This window comes from Chanos chanos, chromosome 12 (genome assembly GCF_902362185.1).
Source record: "Chanos chanos chromosome 12, fChaCha1.1, whole genome shotgun sequence".
NCBI lineage: Eukaryota > Metazoa > Chordata > Actinopteri > Gonorynchiformes > Chanidae > Chanos > Chanos chanos.
In genome coordinates this window covers 11,182,078-11,199,450 of record NC_044506.1, presented here as the reverse complement: position 1 = coordinate 11,199,450, position 17,373 = coordinate 11,182,078, and the positions used below count along the sequence as shown (strand labels likewise).

Here is a 17,373-nt window from a genome sequence, read left to right as displayed (position 1 = left end):
GGGATTGAAGTGAGGGAACAGACAGAGGAGCTGAGAGAGAGGGATTGAAGTGAGGGAACAGACAGAGGAGCTGAGAGAGAGAGGGATTGCAGTGAGGGAACAGACAGAGGAGCTGAGAGAGAGGGATTGCAGTGAGGGAACAGACAGAGGAGCTGAGAGAGAGAGGGATTGCAGTGAGGGAACAGACAGAGGAGCTGAGAGAGAGGGACTGCAGTGAGGGAACAGACAGAGGAGCTGAGAGAGAGGGATTGCAGTGAGGGAACAGACAGAAGAACTGAGAGAGAGGGATTGCAGTGAGGGAACAGACAGAGGAGCTGAGAGAGAGGGATTGCAGTGAGGGAACAGACAGAGGAGCTAAGAGAGAGGGATTGCAGTGAGGGAACAGACAGAGGAGCTGAGAGAGAGGGACTGCAGTGAGGGAACAGACAGAGGAGCTGAGAGAGAGGGATTGCAGTGAGGGAACAGACAGAGGAGCTGAGAGAGAGGGACTGAAGTGAGGGAACAGACAGAGGAGCTGAGAGAGAGGGATTGCAGTGAGGGAACAGACAGAGGAGCTGAGAGAGAGGGACTGAAGTGAGGGAACAGACAGAGGAGCTGAGAGAGAGGGATTGAAGTGAGGGAACAGACAGAGGAGCTGAGAGAGAGGGATTGAAGTGAGGGAACAGACAGAAGAACTGAGAGAGAGGTAGAGGTAGAGGCGGACGGAGTGAGACAGAAAAGGGACAGGCAGGAGTTTTTTTTATACACCTCCCATAGAGATGTCAAGCAGCTCCTTGTCTATTTGTGAAAGTGGATAAGAAGAGTACACGTTTAGAGAGACTCAGGAACAGGGCAGGATAGAGTGGCAGGCTGCCGGACACACACATCAAACTGAATCCTTGTTGAAAGTGGTGACCTTTAAAAGCTTCCATTACCAGTCCATCAACAGATTATGGCATTTTTTTGTGTGTAAATGTGTGTGTGTGTGTGTGTGTGTGTCTGTGTGTGTGTGTGTGTTCGCACGCGTTTGCGTGCATGCGTGTGTGTGCAAGAGTGTGTGGGTGTGTAAGTGTGTCATTGTGAGTGTGTGTATACACAGCCATGTGTGCATGCACATTATCCCCTCACTGTGAGTATAGAGTCACTGAAGAGGGCTTGATTCACATACTCCAAGCGCTCAGTGGAGGAGGAGAAGAGATTGTCACCATCCTTTTAGAAATTCAAGAAAGGACGAGAAAGAACAAAGCAGTGTGATGGAACACTGTACATCACTCCAGTAGTGCTCCGCTACTTCACTACACGCAAATTGGACATTCCAGTCCATCTAAGTGTTCTGAAGTCCTCTTTATTTGGCTTCAGACTGTTGCCTCTACTGCAACTCACTGGTATTGGTAAAACAAACAAGAATCCTCTACCGTAGCAATATAATGATCCAATCCTGTTTCACGATAGCTGCTGGTCTGTGCATTGACCCACCCTGATGTGCAGGGACACTCAGTGCTCTAGATTTCACAGTCATTTCACACTAGACAGAGCAATTATTGGCCCAGTTTTTATAAAGTTGGTGCCAAATGAAGATTTAAACATTCCAAGGACATTCCAAGAGTATCTCATCAAAGAGTCACAATGTATTTCAGTCTTATAACGTTCTGAAAATGTTTCAACTATCAGGGGAACCTTAAAAAAAAAATAAAAAATTGACAGAATGTTCCACTCCAGAACATTTACATGTAACGGGTTTTGGAGGTGTACCGGCCTCTAAAACTGTTGCAGAAGAAGACATTTTTGTAGATACTACGGTAATAATCATGGGATAAATATTAAACAGGATCAAGGGTCAGATTATTGAGGTTGTGTATTTCCTTTATTCCCCATTGAATGCTCATCCATTTTTAGTTAATACAATCCATATCCTTCCCTCATTGTTCCCCACCTAACAGAGGTTTCACTGAAGGACGGCAGTTATACCGAGGTTTTCTGCTCAGCCCTGGTAACTGACGTAGGTTGTCCTGCTGTGAAGTGGCTGGAGGAAACACATCCTGCAACCCTGAACATGTTGGCTTGACCGTCATACGAGGAGCCATTTCCTTTCCGATTTGGTCGACGCCGCTCTTCTCCGTTCATGCCCTCCAAATCAAAAGCTGTATTCACAGAAGTACGCAGAAGCTCTGAGCACGCAGCCTGTCTCTCTCAGTCTCGCCTGTTAGCGCCAATCGCACTGAATGGATTAATCCATTTGTTACTTCTTTTCTTTGTCTTTTTTTCTTTTCTTTGCAGTTTTCCTCTTTCTTTCTTTCTTTCTTTCTTTCTTTCTTTCTTTCTTTCTCTGTCTTATGGTCTGTTGCTTTTTATGCTCTCAATCCAGCAGCTCGGGGTCAGACTAACCCTGTCTCTTTATGTGTAATAAGGCGTAACTGTATGTTAGTGTCCTGGGGCTATTTTGCTATTTTGTTCCAATTTTTCAGAGACTGTACAAGAGCTATGTGCAGGAAACTTCATAAAGGGTCTGGTGAGGTCTTACCACAGAAGCCTGGACTGGCTGGCCTGACATGACTAGTCTGACCAGCAGTTTGTTCCTGTAAAATATCTGTATGTTCACGTGGGTTCCTTTGCATATTGTAGATACCTGTGAACAGGCAAGTTTAACAAGGCTTTTTTTCCTTCTTCTTCTTCTTCTTCTTTTTTCTTTTTTTCTTTTTTTTAGTGTTTGTTACTTGGTCCAGAATCAGGTCTGCTCTAGTCTGCGTTAAAGGCAGCTCCATTAAAAAGTACTGTTGAAAGTCAAACTGACTCTGCGAAAGAGAGATAAAAGTGATTTGTTTCTTATCTATGACAGGTTCCGTCAGATGACTGGGGTGGAGGTTATCCTGGTGGAGGGGCGTCAGACAGCGGTGGGGAGATCCCCTGCCGACGCATGCGCAGCGGCAGCTACATCAAGGCCATGGGTGATGACGACAGCGCAGACTCGGACGCCAGTCCCAAAGCCTCTCCCAAAACTGCACTCATCGCTCAGAGAGAGGCTTTCCGTCGATCAGTCAGCATGGACCAACGCTCCTCCACTACCGCTAAGTAAGATACACAAGATATATACGTCAGAATTAGCATCAGCAGACAATGTCTTTTTACCAGAGGTGATACAAGGATACAACCAGTAACATCCTTAGTTCGGCATCTGAACAATGCAGAGTATGAAATACTCTGTAAAAATAAGTTAGGCCAACTTAAGATCATGAGGCAAATTTTGGACGCCTATAGGTAAATATATATGGCCTAAGGCTGGGTTTACTCCAAAAAGCTGTGAAGTCCCCTAATAATTTTAAGTCAAGCTGACTTTTTTTTTTTTTTTTTACAGTCTAAAAACTACTTCACCTAATCTGGAAAATCCACTTTAGTCCTTCAAAGAGAGTCGAAAAATGTTTAGGGAAGACGTCTCAAGAACCCTTCTCTCTCTTCACAGATACTCCTGTAAGCAGTGCACGGATGCCTACCCTAATAGTCGGACGACGCCCAAAGGACACGCCCGCTCTCGCAGCTACACTCGCTCCCTGACCAGCTCACAGGTCAGTCACTCTGTTTATTTCCTCCCGCGCCCAGAGAACGGCATCTTACTTGAAACAGAACTGTAATTAGATTTGACTTCCTACGACTGAGAGTCAGGCCTCGTTCACGTCAAGGATCGATAGGGTTATTCCCTGTCTGGCAAGAGAGACACCGAAGAGAAAATAGTATCCGAATTGTTCAAAAGTTGAGGTGACTGTGCATTTTTAGGAGGTTTTAGGAGTTTTCGGGGACTGGCCCTGTATCCTTAGCCCATCGGTGGTCAACACCCACAATTGTAACACCTCTTGGTTCCTTATTTCATGGTCCACCTGCTTGTTATCTGTCCAGTCAGCTGGAAGAATAAATCTTCCTGTTAAAAAAAGAAAAAAAGTAAAACCTGCCTGGCCAAGTTGCACCTCACACTGAGTTCCTTAATGGTTAGGTCAGTTTAAGAGTGAGAGCTTCACAACCTCAGCGCAACTCAGACCATTCAGTAAATAATATCGCTGATCCCGGATCAGCGGTTAAGTGAAATGTGACAGCGTTCTTTGTTTTTGAACCAGCTGGGAGACAGCCTGAATCGGCAGTTTGAAGCCGTGTGCGAGACTATGTTCGGAGAGATGGAGTCTCAGGCTGTAGAAGCTCTGGACTTGCCCGGATGCTTCCGGACTCGGAGCCACAGCTACGTGCGAGCCATCCAGGCTGGTTGTTCCCAAGACGACGACTGCCTGTCAGTCTTTTCCATGTCTGGGCCCCAGGGGAGCGTAAAGGGTGGAGCGGGTGAGTCATCCATGTGTGTGTCCATGGAGAGCCTCTTCAGAGTTCTGTATCTCTGCACGCTGCTAGCTCAGTGCAATAACAGGGATTACTGTAGCAGCTTAATGAGTTTTTGGATCAGCCGTGGCATTGCTGGGGAAACATGCCTCAGCTCTAGGCTTTAGATATCAAAACACATTTTCTCTCTCTCTCTCTTTCTCTCTCTCTCTCTCTCTCTGTCTCTTTCCGTCTTTCCTTCTTTCCTCTCTCGCCCTCTCTCTCTCGCTCTCTCTCTCTCTCTGTCTTTCTCTCTCTCTCTGTCTCTCTGTCTCTCTAGAACATATGTTCATTGCAAAATAATAACAAACACTCCCACACAACATTACTCTGTCTCTGTTCTCATCCCCTGTGTAATTGTTACTGCCTCTGTCTCCATTAGAGTCACCATTATGTTCATGATTATGATCATAGCTTACCATCTCCATCTGTTTCCCTGTCTGTCTGTCTACGTGTGTGTGTGTGTGTGTATGTATGTGTATGTACTCCACTCTCTCTCTCTCTTTCTTTCTTTCTTTCTTTCTTTCTTCCTCTCTTTCTCCCTATCTCTTTCTATTTATGTGTGGGAGCTGTCGGCTACATTGTGGATGGCTGTCCTGTCATTTTCGTCCTCTTACTCTGAAGCTTTGAGCAGTAAATCTCACAGGAGATTTATTAAAGCCCCTGTGAAGTGTCAAATGTATCCGTCGCCCGCACACCCCAAACACACACTCAGCTCTCAGTATACACATTTGAGTGGCAGTGAGAAGGGGAAAGTGAGAAATAGAACAGGAAAGGGTGGACTTAAATATGCTTTTTAAACGCCCTTTTTTAATCACTCTCACAGAAGTGTGTGTACACACACACACACACACACACACACACACACACACGAGCTTATAGGAGCCATAAGCCAGAAAGTGAACTCTTAGAGCTTTGACTGCTGAACTCATGAAGTTTCCTGCTCAAAAAGCCTTTTACTTGATTTGCATTGACTGCACAGACATGGTTTGTATGTTTTTCAGCTTATCTGGTTGTGTGGTCGTATGTTGGCAGTCTGTGCATGTGTCTATGTCAGTGTGTGTGTCTATGTGTGTGTGTGTGTGTGTGTGTGTGTGCGTGTGTGTGTGTATGTGTGTGACTCACTCACGCAGACTGATAAGTTGCTTTTTGTTGAGCCCTGTGGCAGACAGTGGGATCTGGTAAGCACTCCCATTTTCCCTGTCTGTCTTCAAGAGAAATGAGAACAGCAGTGTCACTTTAACAGGAGCCTGTGTGCTGATGGTTTTTTATTTCATTTTTCCTTCCCCTTTAGAAACGAATGATTTATTTTGCCACGAGACAAGTTCACTTGGAAGAAGAGCTACTGCTGCTCTTCATGTCTTTGTGGCTGTCTCACTTTCTCTTCATGCAGTTTTTTTTTCATTCAAATCCTGCTCTCTCTCTCTCTCTCTTTTTCCCTCCCACCCTCCCGTTGTTGAAATTTAAAAATATACCAGATGCATTTATGTTAAAGTCATTTTTAACTCGGCAAAACAGTTGTCTTTCGGTCTTTCTTAATCTCACGAGCTCTCTCTCTCTCTCTCTCTCTCTCTCTCCCCAGTGTTCCCATATAGGAAAGGTCCTCCGCCACTGCCTCCTCGCATGTCCAAGCCCATGATCTCGGTGACCGCTCAGAGCAGTACTGAGTCCACTCAAGACGCCTACTTCCAGAACACGGGTCAGCCGGCGCTAAGCCGGCAAAAGCAGCACAGCAACTCAGTGGACCTGACCGAGAGCAGCGGACGCACCTCCAGAGGCGGCTACTACACGGGCATGGGTCCAGGACGCGCCAGGCAGAACAGCAACTCAGCAGAGAGCCTGGACGGCAGAGCCTTGAGGGACGCGGGTTACCAAGGGGGTCCGGTCCTCGTCAGGCCCAAACACAGCAGCTCTGCGGACAGCCTGCTGGAGGGGCCGCCCAGGGGTCAACGGGAGAGAGCAGGGGGCAGTCTGGGGAAGTCGTCCTCGCTTCCCCAGAACAGCATGACGCTGAGCAAAGTGGCGGGAAGTGAGGAACATAAGCAGGAGAGCAGGGTGAGGAAGCTGAGGCCTTCCATCGCAGTGCAGGTGAGTGAAAGCAGATGTAAAAATGAAAGTCTGGTTCCGAGTAAAAGCATATCAAGTGTGGTTGAGATCGCATCTCAGCAGGTTGCATAGGGAATAAACTTCTCTATCCGTCTTCTATCTATCTTTACCCACATGTTACTTCTTAGTACGGCGTTTGACATCTGACCGACTTATATCGGCGCGTTTTGTATGTGTCTGTGTGTTGTCCAGGTGGACAGCTCAGAGACGCTGTCAGATTCTGACACAGAGGGTAAAGCGCTCAGAGAGGTACACTCCATCGGCGTCCAAGTGGAGGACGATAAACGGTATCTTGCTCCTTTCCTCGTGTTATTTCGCGATGAATTCACAGGCAGTGCCGATTTTGCGTGTCTCTTTCCTCAAACTCTTCTCTCTCCCTCTCTCCCTCTCTCTCTCTCTCTCTCACACACACACACACACAACACGCATACACACATCTTGTCCTTTGTGTTTGCATCTTGCTACAAATGTAATTTGAGATTGTTCGTTTTGCATCCTTCACTTCCAGTGTTCTGTGCTGCTGGAGTGAGTGACTCAGACTCTGTCACACTCTCACCCCTCCCTCCCCCTCTTCTGTCTCTCTCTCTCTCTCTCTCTCTCCCTCTCTCTCTCTCTAACACACACGTACACACACACACACGCACACAAACACAAAGGGAAAAAGGGGCTTGATGTGTTATGAGCGCAGTGGGTGGTGAGAGAATTTAATTAGGAGACCATTACGCATGCCCAAGTGTAAAGTGATGTCATGCACTCTTGAACAGAACGAGATGGTCTGCCTATTATTTTATATCTCATGGGACAAAATTAATACCCACAACATCTTGTTAGACTCTTGGTTGCTCGTTGAAGTAAAATATAAATGCCACTGGTTTGCTCATGAGGTGAAAGAGAGCAGTCCTAAAATGCAGCTTGACAGTTCTGTAATGAGCTTTGTGAGACTATTTCTTGCAAATGATGGAGCTAATTGGAAATGTCAGCAATATTTTCATCTATTGGTTTAAAATGTCGAACCGCCGTGCTGGTCAAAGATGGTTTAATGGGTTGAACGTCCTATCTTTCTCTCTGTTGTTTCCTGGTCTAGTCGAGCTCGTTTTAAGCGTTCGAACAGCGTGACCGCGAGCGTGCAGGCCGACCTGGAAACAGAGGGGTTTGGGGCGCTTAGCGTTCCCACTCAGGACAAGGGGCTGCAGTTTGGCTGTTCTTTCCAGCGGCATTCCTCCGAACCCGAATCGGCCAGCCAGTTCGCCGAGTACCGCACCGTCCACACGCAAGGCCAGTGGGCTTATCGTGAGGACTATCACAGCGGCTACGCCACCGAACCTGGACCCCCGGACCTCCGCCCGCACCCGCGTGCCCATTCCCCCCTGCCGCTCACGTCCGAACGCGCCGGGGGTTGGCACGAGGGGCCCAGAAGCCTCCCCGACTCCGGCCGGGCATCGCCGTGTCTCCGCGACGGAGAGTTCTTCCTCCGTCTCCTGCAGACGGAAGTGGAAAGGATGGAAGGATGGTGCCAGAACATGGAGAGGGAGGCCGAGGAGAACGAACTGCCGGAGGAAAGTGAGTTTGGAGAGGAGTTGGAGCAGTAGGAGGTGTCAGAGTGGTAAAATGAGAGCTTTGATTGCCATTGTGTGACACAGTTAGCTTGCTGATTGTTGGAGTGTGCACTGCAGAGAGAGAGAGAGAGGGACAGAACATCAGACGTGTAAACGGCAACAATTTGCGGATATACCATATAAATTGTCTTGAATTGTTTATAGTTTCTTACCAATTATTCCATTAATTCCAAATCATTCCAACAGGGCGTGAGCCCTTCATTGTCTTTCATGTCAGAGGGATCTTTTTGTCTTTTTTTTTTTTAACTGCTCTTTTTGTCCTCTTTGTGTCTCAGTTCTGGAGATGATCAGAGCTGCGGTGGGCAGTGCTCAGATGCTCATGTCTCAGAAGGTGCAGCAGTTTTTCCGTCTGTGCCAGCAGTGCATGGTGAGATATTAACATTGTGTGGTCCTTTAACCGGTTCCAGAAAATTCAGAGGACTCTCTTATCAGATACTATTTGTGGCTGTTCTCTCAAGACATATCATCTGCATATCAGCTGTTAATTAAATTATTAATGACTCATCATAATACACACTATGTTCATCAGCTACACATACTGGTTATAATTGATGAATGCGGTAATTACATTTCATTACACTAAGACAGTAATGTTAGTGATGTAATAGAGAACTCAGTAATGCTGAGGCTCAAACTGTGAAATCTACCAATGCTGCTGAAGGCCACTGAGATTTTTCAGTTATTTTTGCTCCTTCTTACATACTCCTGTTCTTACTCAGGACCCCACAGCCTACCCCCAGCCCACCACTCAGGACTTGGCTGGTTTCTGGGATCTACTCCAATTGGCCATAGAGGACGTACGGGTAAAGTTCCAGGACCTGCAGAGGCTCAAGGACTCTGGCTGGAGACTACCTCCTGAGAAGAAGGTGAGAGAGCTTATCCCAGCCCAGTCTGGCCCACTCCCACCCCGGGATTACCCCAGAGCCAAAATGGCAGTGTGTAGAAGAGTGGCACACATGATGGCACCCCGTGGTCCCTTATGAGCTGAGAAACCACAGAGCAACAAATGGAACAGACCTGGACCAAAACATGATTGAGCCAAAATGGTGGACTGAATGGTTGTTTCCTATGACATGGCGTTACAGACAGTTCAGAAATATAACTGTACTACCAACATCTAAATATCCATAAGGAAGAACTCTAACTTTTCTTTTTGTTTCTCTCTTTTTTCTACCACTTTCTCACTGACATTGCTGACCCTAACCATACTGATCCATATTAATGTTTTTTTGTTTTTTCTGTTGTCTGTTTGTTTTTTTTTCTCCTCTTTCCTTCCCGCTCATCCTCTGACACCTCCTCTCTCTGTCTTGCATGTACGTGTCTGTGGTATATGTCTGATACAAACCAATTCGGTTCAACCCATGCATTGATTCACCTCCACCACCCATCCACATTACATTTCACCTTACTCCTCAGGAGGAGAAAAAAGTTCCTCCTCCGTTACCAAAGAAGCCAGCAGGAGGTGTGACTGGTAGCCTGAGAGCGGACAGCATGGCTGAAAGTGCTGGAGGTGGGGGCATGTTAGTGGTGTCTCGGGGGGGTCGCGGTCTACCCATGAGAGAAAAATCCTTGGACCTGGGCGATAGGCAGCGGCAGGAGGCAAGGCGGCGGCTCCTACAAACCAAGCGCACAACCTCCTTCCGGCAAAACTCGGCCACGGAGAGCGCAGACAGCATCGAGATATATATCCCAGAGGCACAGACACGACTGTAAGACACGTCTTGTCCCTCACCACCAACACCGTACTTCCCATATGCCCCTGAATGACTGAGAGACCTAGGAACAATTCCTCGTATGCCTCTGTTGGTCTTTTTGTACTGGAAATGGAGAATGAGGGTCAAAAATGGCATTTTGTGAAGTCTCTCAGTCGAAGGAAAAAAAAAAAAAAACGTATTCTGGACGTGAGGACAGTCACTGGTTGTGTTTATTCAGTGTTCCTCCCTCACAGGTAAAAAGGGCTCCACCAGCACAACTATGTGAGTGAATGAGGCGACATAGAAGCATTTCTTTCATCTGACCCAATCGACGTTCAAAAACTGTCACGACTGTTTTAACGAAATACTATCCTTATGTACATACGGGTTCAGTATGATCTTGTTAAGGAGGTCCCAGAAGCATCACAGAACCATTCTCTCTTTTTTTTTAAAAAAAAAAAAACATATTCCCTGTAAAACTAGACTCTGCTCGTAGTTTATTTCAAGTTTCACAGTTACAGTTTTGTGACAGTAGAGATAGAGCCCCTCTCACTGTGAAACAATAGCACACTCTTGTGGCCAGTTTAGAGAAACACATCCTTAACGCTCAGGCCAAAACGCTCCATCACAAATTTTTGTGCAATACGGTGATAGCTACAACAGTGAACTGAAAATTAGTCTACTTTTTTCCGCTTTTGGTGAAACTAATGTCATAGAGATTTGCAGCTGAAAACTGTGCTGTTATTGTATTCACCGAATTTTCCAGTGAATTTGGGTGGTCTCAAAATTGGCGACTAGAACTGTCCCTGAAAATTAGTGAAGAAATTACGAAGTGAGTTTTGTTAGGACTAGCCAAGCATCGTGATGAGAAGACCAGTCTTTTTGAGTAAAGGCTCTTGCACAGTTGTACCAGAGGTATGAAACACCTTCCCTAATTTCACACCTATCTGCTGAGGAGGTCCATGACCAACTGAAGAGAAGGGACAGTTCCTTACTCAAGCGCCAATCAATCTACAAGTCACTGATGTGTGGAAGACAGATAAAACAGAGTGAAGTCAACTGAGGATGGGGGCAAAGACTTTCTACACGTTGCTAAGCTACAGTAATCGATGCTCACTTTTGATCTATTAAACTGATGGTCTTTAATCACAGGAACGAGGGTGTTGAAGCAGGTATGGTGAAGAATTAGCCCAAGACTATAACATGTGAGGAAGTTTTTTGTATACTTGTTAGTGTGAATTGAATAGACCTGGAGGAGGGGCGTTTGCTTGATAAAACCTGACTCTTTGGTATTGACCAAAGGGGGAGTATCAGGGAAACTGAATCATTTGAATATTGTTGTAAATTCTAGCATAAATTGATCTAACACCTTAAAGGAGATAACATTGTCTACCTGTTACACCAAAAGGTCTTTAAATAGTGTTTTGAATACGTTAGACACAGAATTTTGTCAGAGATTATTATATGAAAGAATCACAATATATCCAAATTGACTGTATGCATCTCTGTGTGTGTGTGTGTGTGTGTGTGTGTGTGTGTGTGTGTGTGCGTGTGCGCGCATGCACGCACGTGCCCGGGCGTGCTGTGGTTTATAGGCTAGGGTTATATGTTAGCACGTTTTCAAGCACCTCTGTGATTGAAATAATTCAAGACAGAGGCAGACACTAATAATTATCATGCCAGGATCTTTGCTCTTGGTACAGATCTGCTCCTATATATTCAAAAGATAAAAAAGATATTGTTTGCATGAACCAACAGAGACCTTTTTACGTTCAAAAATGGAATGAGATAGAAACTATTTTATTGGGAGATGTATATTTTATAGATGTTGTAACATTTATAGATTAGAGTATGAAAATTCGTTCCAAGTCCCTATTGAACCAATACCAAATACAGTTTAAATAGTAGTGTGCTCTCACATATCTGAACTAAAATAATAAATAAGCAGTTGGTACTTTGGGGTACGTTTGAGAGAATTTGTAGGGTAGTTCCATAATCGCCAGCCAATGACAGGTGATAAGTGTAGCATATTCCTTCCTCATTTCCTAGTTTCTCTCTTTTCTCCTCTCTTCCTCTCACTCTTGACTTCATGCTTAGTCACTGTAGACAGTCCCTGTAGACAGTCACTGTACACCGAAGAATTGCGTGATGAGTTTTCTATATCTTGAGTAACTTTATGTGCCTGGTCAGCACTTTTCATTTAAAGAATCACATAATACAATATTATATTCAATGTTATTTCAAATGTGTACAGTTCTATTCATTTGATTTGGGTTAACACTTCACTTTTTGGGGATATTTTCCTTACTTTATCACAGATATGGATGTTTCAATGTGACTTGCATGTCTCTCTCTCTCTCTCTCTCTCTCTCTCTCTCTCTCTCCCCCTCTCTTTCTCTCTCTCTCCCCCCCATCTCTCTCTCTCTCTCTCACAAGACATTTATACATTCCTTTGCAAAGAAGACATCATTTTTGACATCACTTCAGTCTGACTGGACCTTTATCCATTTCTGGTAGTTTTTAAAATTTGAATAAACACATGCATTGCTGATTCGTTTTGCAATATAATCACATCACAGTTACATTTACTTTTGCAGTTGCTGCAACTCCGCGCAGTTGCCTTTGTACAGTATATTCAAAACGTTTTCTGTACAGTGGTATTTGACCCATGGATTATTCTCCAGGAACGAAAAGACGCTTTGGTCACTTCTGTTAAACCTGATCTCAGCAGACAATTGTTTCCCAGAAGCCCTCAGTCAAGACTTGTCATTTAAAGATATTCTTCTGTTTTTATGGATATTGTCTTCATCTGCTTTGAAAGCTCATATTACATCATCACTCTGAGTCAGAAAGATCAAATGATATCTGACACAGCACTTTAGTAAAGACAAAAGCACAATGGACTCTTCCACTGTGAAGGACTCCTCCCCAAGTCACTACACCCAGACAGAGGCTTTACTGGACTTCATTTGTCTGAAACTATTTCTTTTTTTCTTTTCTTCGCTCAGAGTTAGCTAGCATTATTTCAAGGTGCACGTTTCTTTCACTCAAGATGAAGAGAGAAGATGTTTCTTTTTAACAACACATTTAAAGATGGAATGACCCGCCACTGGCCAGAGGTGTCTGGCCTACTTCGTCCAAGGACAGACCAGTTATTTATACTGGGGAAAAAAAATCTGAATACCAACGACACTCAAACAACTTACAGTATATATCACTATGTGAATGGAAAACTTGGACCTTCAAGCAAAACCACTTATACATTTCTGGGTATATTTCTCTCTATCTCCATCTCACGTCCACACCATGTACCTCTTTGTCTCAACCTTTTTGTCAGTGCTCTCAAAAAAAAAGAAAAATACTGCAGCGTTTTTTTTTTTGTTTTAAACTTTATTGCACCTTGCAAGTAACTGCACCGGCTTCCATCGAAGGGGGAGAAAAACAAAAACTCTAAGCCAAGGTCGTTGTCATTGCATTTGGAGTCTCCATTCAAAAAAAACATTTTTGTGAGCATGTCTATTGTGAGGAAACAGGATGTAGCTACTGTATCTGATGTAAACAACACTAGATTACGTGGGTGATAATTATAACCTAGTAGCAATGAGGAGCTTGTAGCAGCGTGTGTAATTATGGCACTGTGACGTTGACCTTCCGCTCCATAATAAACTACTGCAGTATCCGATCACTGGAAATTACATGGGTCATAGACAACTGAACAATTACTGTGTAATTACAGATACCTTGTCACTCTAAGTTTTATTATGTACAGTAAATATATCTGTTGCAATGGAAGTTATTGGTATAAATATTATATGGATTGTTATTATGATTATTACTGTTAGTATTATTACTAGTATCACATTATTATGAACATTGTCATTTCAATTCTGATTATAGAAAATCTATTCTGTATTCAAAGGCCGCATTTATAACGTAAAGAGGGCAAAGCTGTTTTAATTCATTTTTATTGCTGCTAATCGGGGGAGAGTTTGGGTGGGGGTGGGGGGGATTTTACCGGTGAACAGACATTTTGGAAAACCTGAACTGCCAACTGGTTGGGCTCTTCTCAGACAGTTGCATGCAAGGCTGTGGACAGGGGGGAAAATGTCACGTTGAAGAACTTAAGAAATCTTCCACATAGCACCAGTGCAGTGAAGACTTGGACTTTTTTTTTTTTTGTAATATTCACCAAGGGGGGGGGGGTGTATTGGATAAAACCATGATGTTTTCCTCCCTACACTCTGAAATGAATTTGGTTTTCATATTCTGCAATGTAGCATAATAAGTCCTTTTTTCCTCATCTTTTTTCCTTTTATTTCCTTTTAATCCATATTTATTACAGTCCTTGGATTTGTTCTCTGATAGGTACATTGAACAAATGTCTGACTGAAAGACAATACATTATACAGCTCTGTATAAATCCTTAATTCATATTGTTTGAAGTGAGAATATGATCTATTGCTATTAGTGTTACTATACATGATTTTATTTATGGGTTTTTTTTTATGTTTACCATTTCATTTTGTGCCATGGTATGATCAGAACGTATTGTTTGTATTACTTTTATGCTGACATATATTTATTTGCTGCCCAGAGTTAACAGCAATAGACACACCACAGAAGCAGCAAGTATTGCCTTTTTCATAAAGGGTTATTAGAAATATAAAATACTCTTTTGGATAACCCAGGAAGGAGTCCAATATTGCCTATATTTGGTGCCGGTCATTAAGGAGCTATCACAGTGGAAATGTACATGAATCATGTGTTTTCAGATTTGATTAGTCATTGTTCTCTTACTATGGACGTGTACAGATAATTTTTCAGCTAGCGCTAAACCCAGAGAGATGGTACACTGTGATGTGGTTTACCTAACACAGAATGTAACACTGTCAATGTTGTAAACATTTTCTAAAATTATTATAAAGCTATTTTAGCGAGTTAAACCAGTGTCTGTTTGGCATTCTTTGTGTTCACCGGCTGCCGATTATCTTAATTTTGTGTTTCACACTCTCGTAAATGGCCACAAATGCAAAAATATCCACTGCTGGATTCAAATACTAAAATTCCATAGGAAAATTCCAATGGCAATGCATTCACTACAATTTTTTTCCTACATTTCTCATCATGTTCAAAAGGCTGTATTTCCAGTCTTGCTTCTCTGACTCTGATGAAGGAACACTAGAACTGACTTTTTCAAGATATGGTCTTTTGAAAGTTGGCCCCAGGCCAAATGAGTATATTCACTACCATATCAATCAGTAGTTATTGTATCACATAAAATGAAAAAATGAATACCTTCACTGTCTTACCAATTAGTAATGGCCCTTACATCACAGATCAGAGCTTCTCTTCATGTGATCTGAGGGTTGACTGCTGGACAGAGTGACGGCTCTGTGTCCAAACACTGAGGGTGCAATAGTTTTGTATGAAACAGAAAACCGCGGTTCTGCAGTTTAGTTCGGTTTGGGTCAAGGTATGCCTGTAGTGTCACCTCACCTCTTGTGTTTTGTTTTTGTTTTTTCCCCTTGAACGCAGTGCCACGTCAGCAGGTACTCCTTGTATAGGAGAACATTCAACACTCTTTGCGCTTTTGATCACTAAGAATAACGTTAATCATACTTTAAAGCCTGCAAGCTTTTTCTTGTTATTTTCACTTTTCATTGCAATAATATATCTACTCACGCCTTGGTTATCATGCGGTGCGCCTATGCTTTAACTGAGCGGACGATTATAACAACTTTATATTGACAATATCGACAGTTTTAAATGTCGACCATTTTAAATGACAAAACACATGGCGTAACTACCCAGATCATACATAATATATGTTATATTGGAATATATGAATCCCAGTAAACAAAGTGGTCGTAATCTTTAGATTTCTCAAAGCGGAAACTTATCCTTGTGTTTAAGTGGTTGCGCATTGATCTGAGAAAGGTCAGAGCAGTCGGACATCGTTTTGCAATGGTCACGTGCTTCGCCCTCTCCTGCAGTGGTATGGCGCGTTAGTCTAGAGGCAGAGGACTTTCCTGCCTCGTTCATATCACCAGCGTGGTAGTATTTCAGTTTTCCTGTCAACAACGGAAATCCTGCAGTCCTTTCCTTGATATAGCATCTTAAAAGACTCTGGTGTTCAGATTTCTTCCACTCATTATCACGGAGAAGAGCCTTTAAATAATTGCTGCAGAGAAAATTGAATTTTGTTTATTTTCATTTTCTTACGTTTTTCTAAAAGAAGAGTCTTTCATTAATCGATACTGAAGATTAGTTTTGTTTCATTCTTTTTTTTGAAGAGCTTTGTTGCTGTTTGTATCAAATTTGTTCTTTCTGTGTTGAAATTGTATATGTTTAGAAAGAAAAAAAAAAAAAACTTCAGTTCCGAGTACAATTTTCTTTCAGCCCAAAACGTGATACAAACCCAAGCCATGGCCCAAAAACTGAGATAAGCCTGTGAACTGTGAATAGGTTGGACGGTCACATCTTTACCAAACAGCATTTGAGATATGATGCCGAAAAGAGATGCTTAGTGATCCAAATAATATTCATAACCCATCACAGGGTTTCCACTATAAACAGTCCAAGGCTCAAAGTCCAAAGGAAAACACATTCAATGTCCCATAAACTCATCTCTAAGACAGAATTTCATTTTCACCAGTGATAGCAGTTTGCAAACGTTATTTTTTCCAGATTTGTTTTTGTCTGTCTGTTGTTCATTATCTCAACAAAATCTGAGGTTACTTTGAGTGCAGGAAAAGCTACAAAAAAAAACAACAACCTGTACACAGATTTGTGATTGTATGTGCAAACTAACTAAATATTTATCAATATCAATATATTAAAACACACTAGCAATTTCTTCTTTCTCAGTGTTGATCACACAACACAGAATGCTGGGGCCCACAGTGTTAATGTTTGATTTTGAGTCAAATGCACTGAATATAAAGCAAGGTCAAACTAATAATAATAACAACAGCATATTGTAAAAGAAGGGAGTTCTCTCAATGTTAGAAAATAAAAAAATTAAGGAGAAATTCTATTTTTTTTTTTTAAGTAAACAAAAAACAGGACACCAGTTCATAACAAAAAGGACAAACATTTTAATTTATCAATGTCTACCAGGAAATAAAAAAAGAAACAGACACAACAATGAAAAAAGGGGGGTGTTTCCTCACCCCTCCTAATGAGAATGAGTTTCCCCACAGATGAAGAGAGGAGAGGTTTGAGTGAGAGAGACTGAATCTGTCCATGCCATTGGCGCCGTTTTGGTCCACGCTGACACAGTCTGCAGCGTTGGGCTAAGTCCAGATTAGGAGTGAGACACACGGGGTCTAAACACTCTCTGTTCAGAGATCAGAGGGCAAGACAGGCAAAAGGGATGGCACGTACTTAAGATACCCTAGAGAAGGACAGAAACAAACATCTTTTTTTTTTATTTTTTCCTTCCCAAAATAACCTAACGTCGAAAACGTGCTTTTTCTGACAAGAATAACTAGATATACCAGCTTCTAACACATTCTGCATTGAACTTTATATTTCTAGTTGAGGGATGGTTTAACAAGGTGAGGATCAGGTTTCTGAACTGTTCTAACCCTGTCTGAGTTTAAACTCCATCAGAATCTACCTGT

At 43.0% G+C, this 17,373-nt stretch overlaps 1 protein-coding gene across 1 annotated transcript in view; it reads left to right on the top strand.

The window, feature by feature from the left end:
* The window catches only part of dlgap3 (discs, large (Drosophila) homolog-associated protein 3), a 15,028-nt gene extending 5,261 nt beyond the window's left edge, over positions 1–9,767 (top strand). The window contains exons 2-10 of the mRNA XM_030789537.1: positions 2,816–3,048; positions 3,437–3,539; positions 4,083–4,299; positions 5,915–6,420; positions 6,631–6,725; positions 7,523–7,998; positions 8,330–8,421; positions 8,774–8,920; positions 9,471–9,767. Coding sequence (XP_030645397.1) covers positions 2,816–3,048; positions 3,437–3,539; positions 4,083–4,299; positions 5,915–6,420; positions 6,631–6,725; positions 7,523–7,998; positions 8,330–8,421; positions 8,774–8,920; positions 9,471–9,767 — 2,166 coding nt within the window. The remainder of the gene's footprint in view (positions 1–2,815; positions 3,049–3,436; positions 3,540–4,082; positions 4,300–5,914; positions 6,421–6,630; positions 6,726–7,522; positions 7,999–8,329; positions 8,422–8,773; positions 8,921–9,470) is intronic.
* The last annotated feature ends 7,606 nt before the right edge of the window (positions 9,768–17,373 follow it).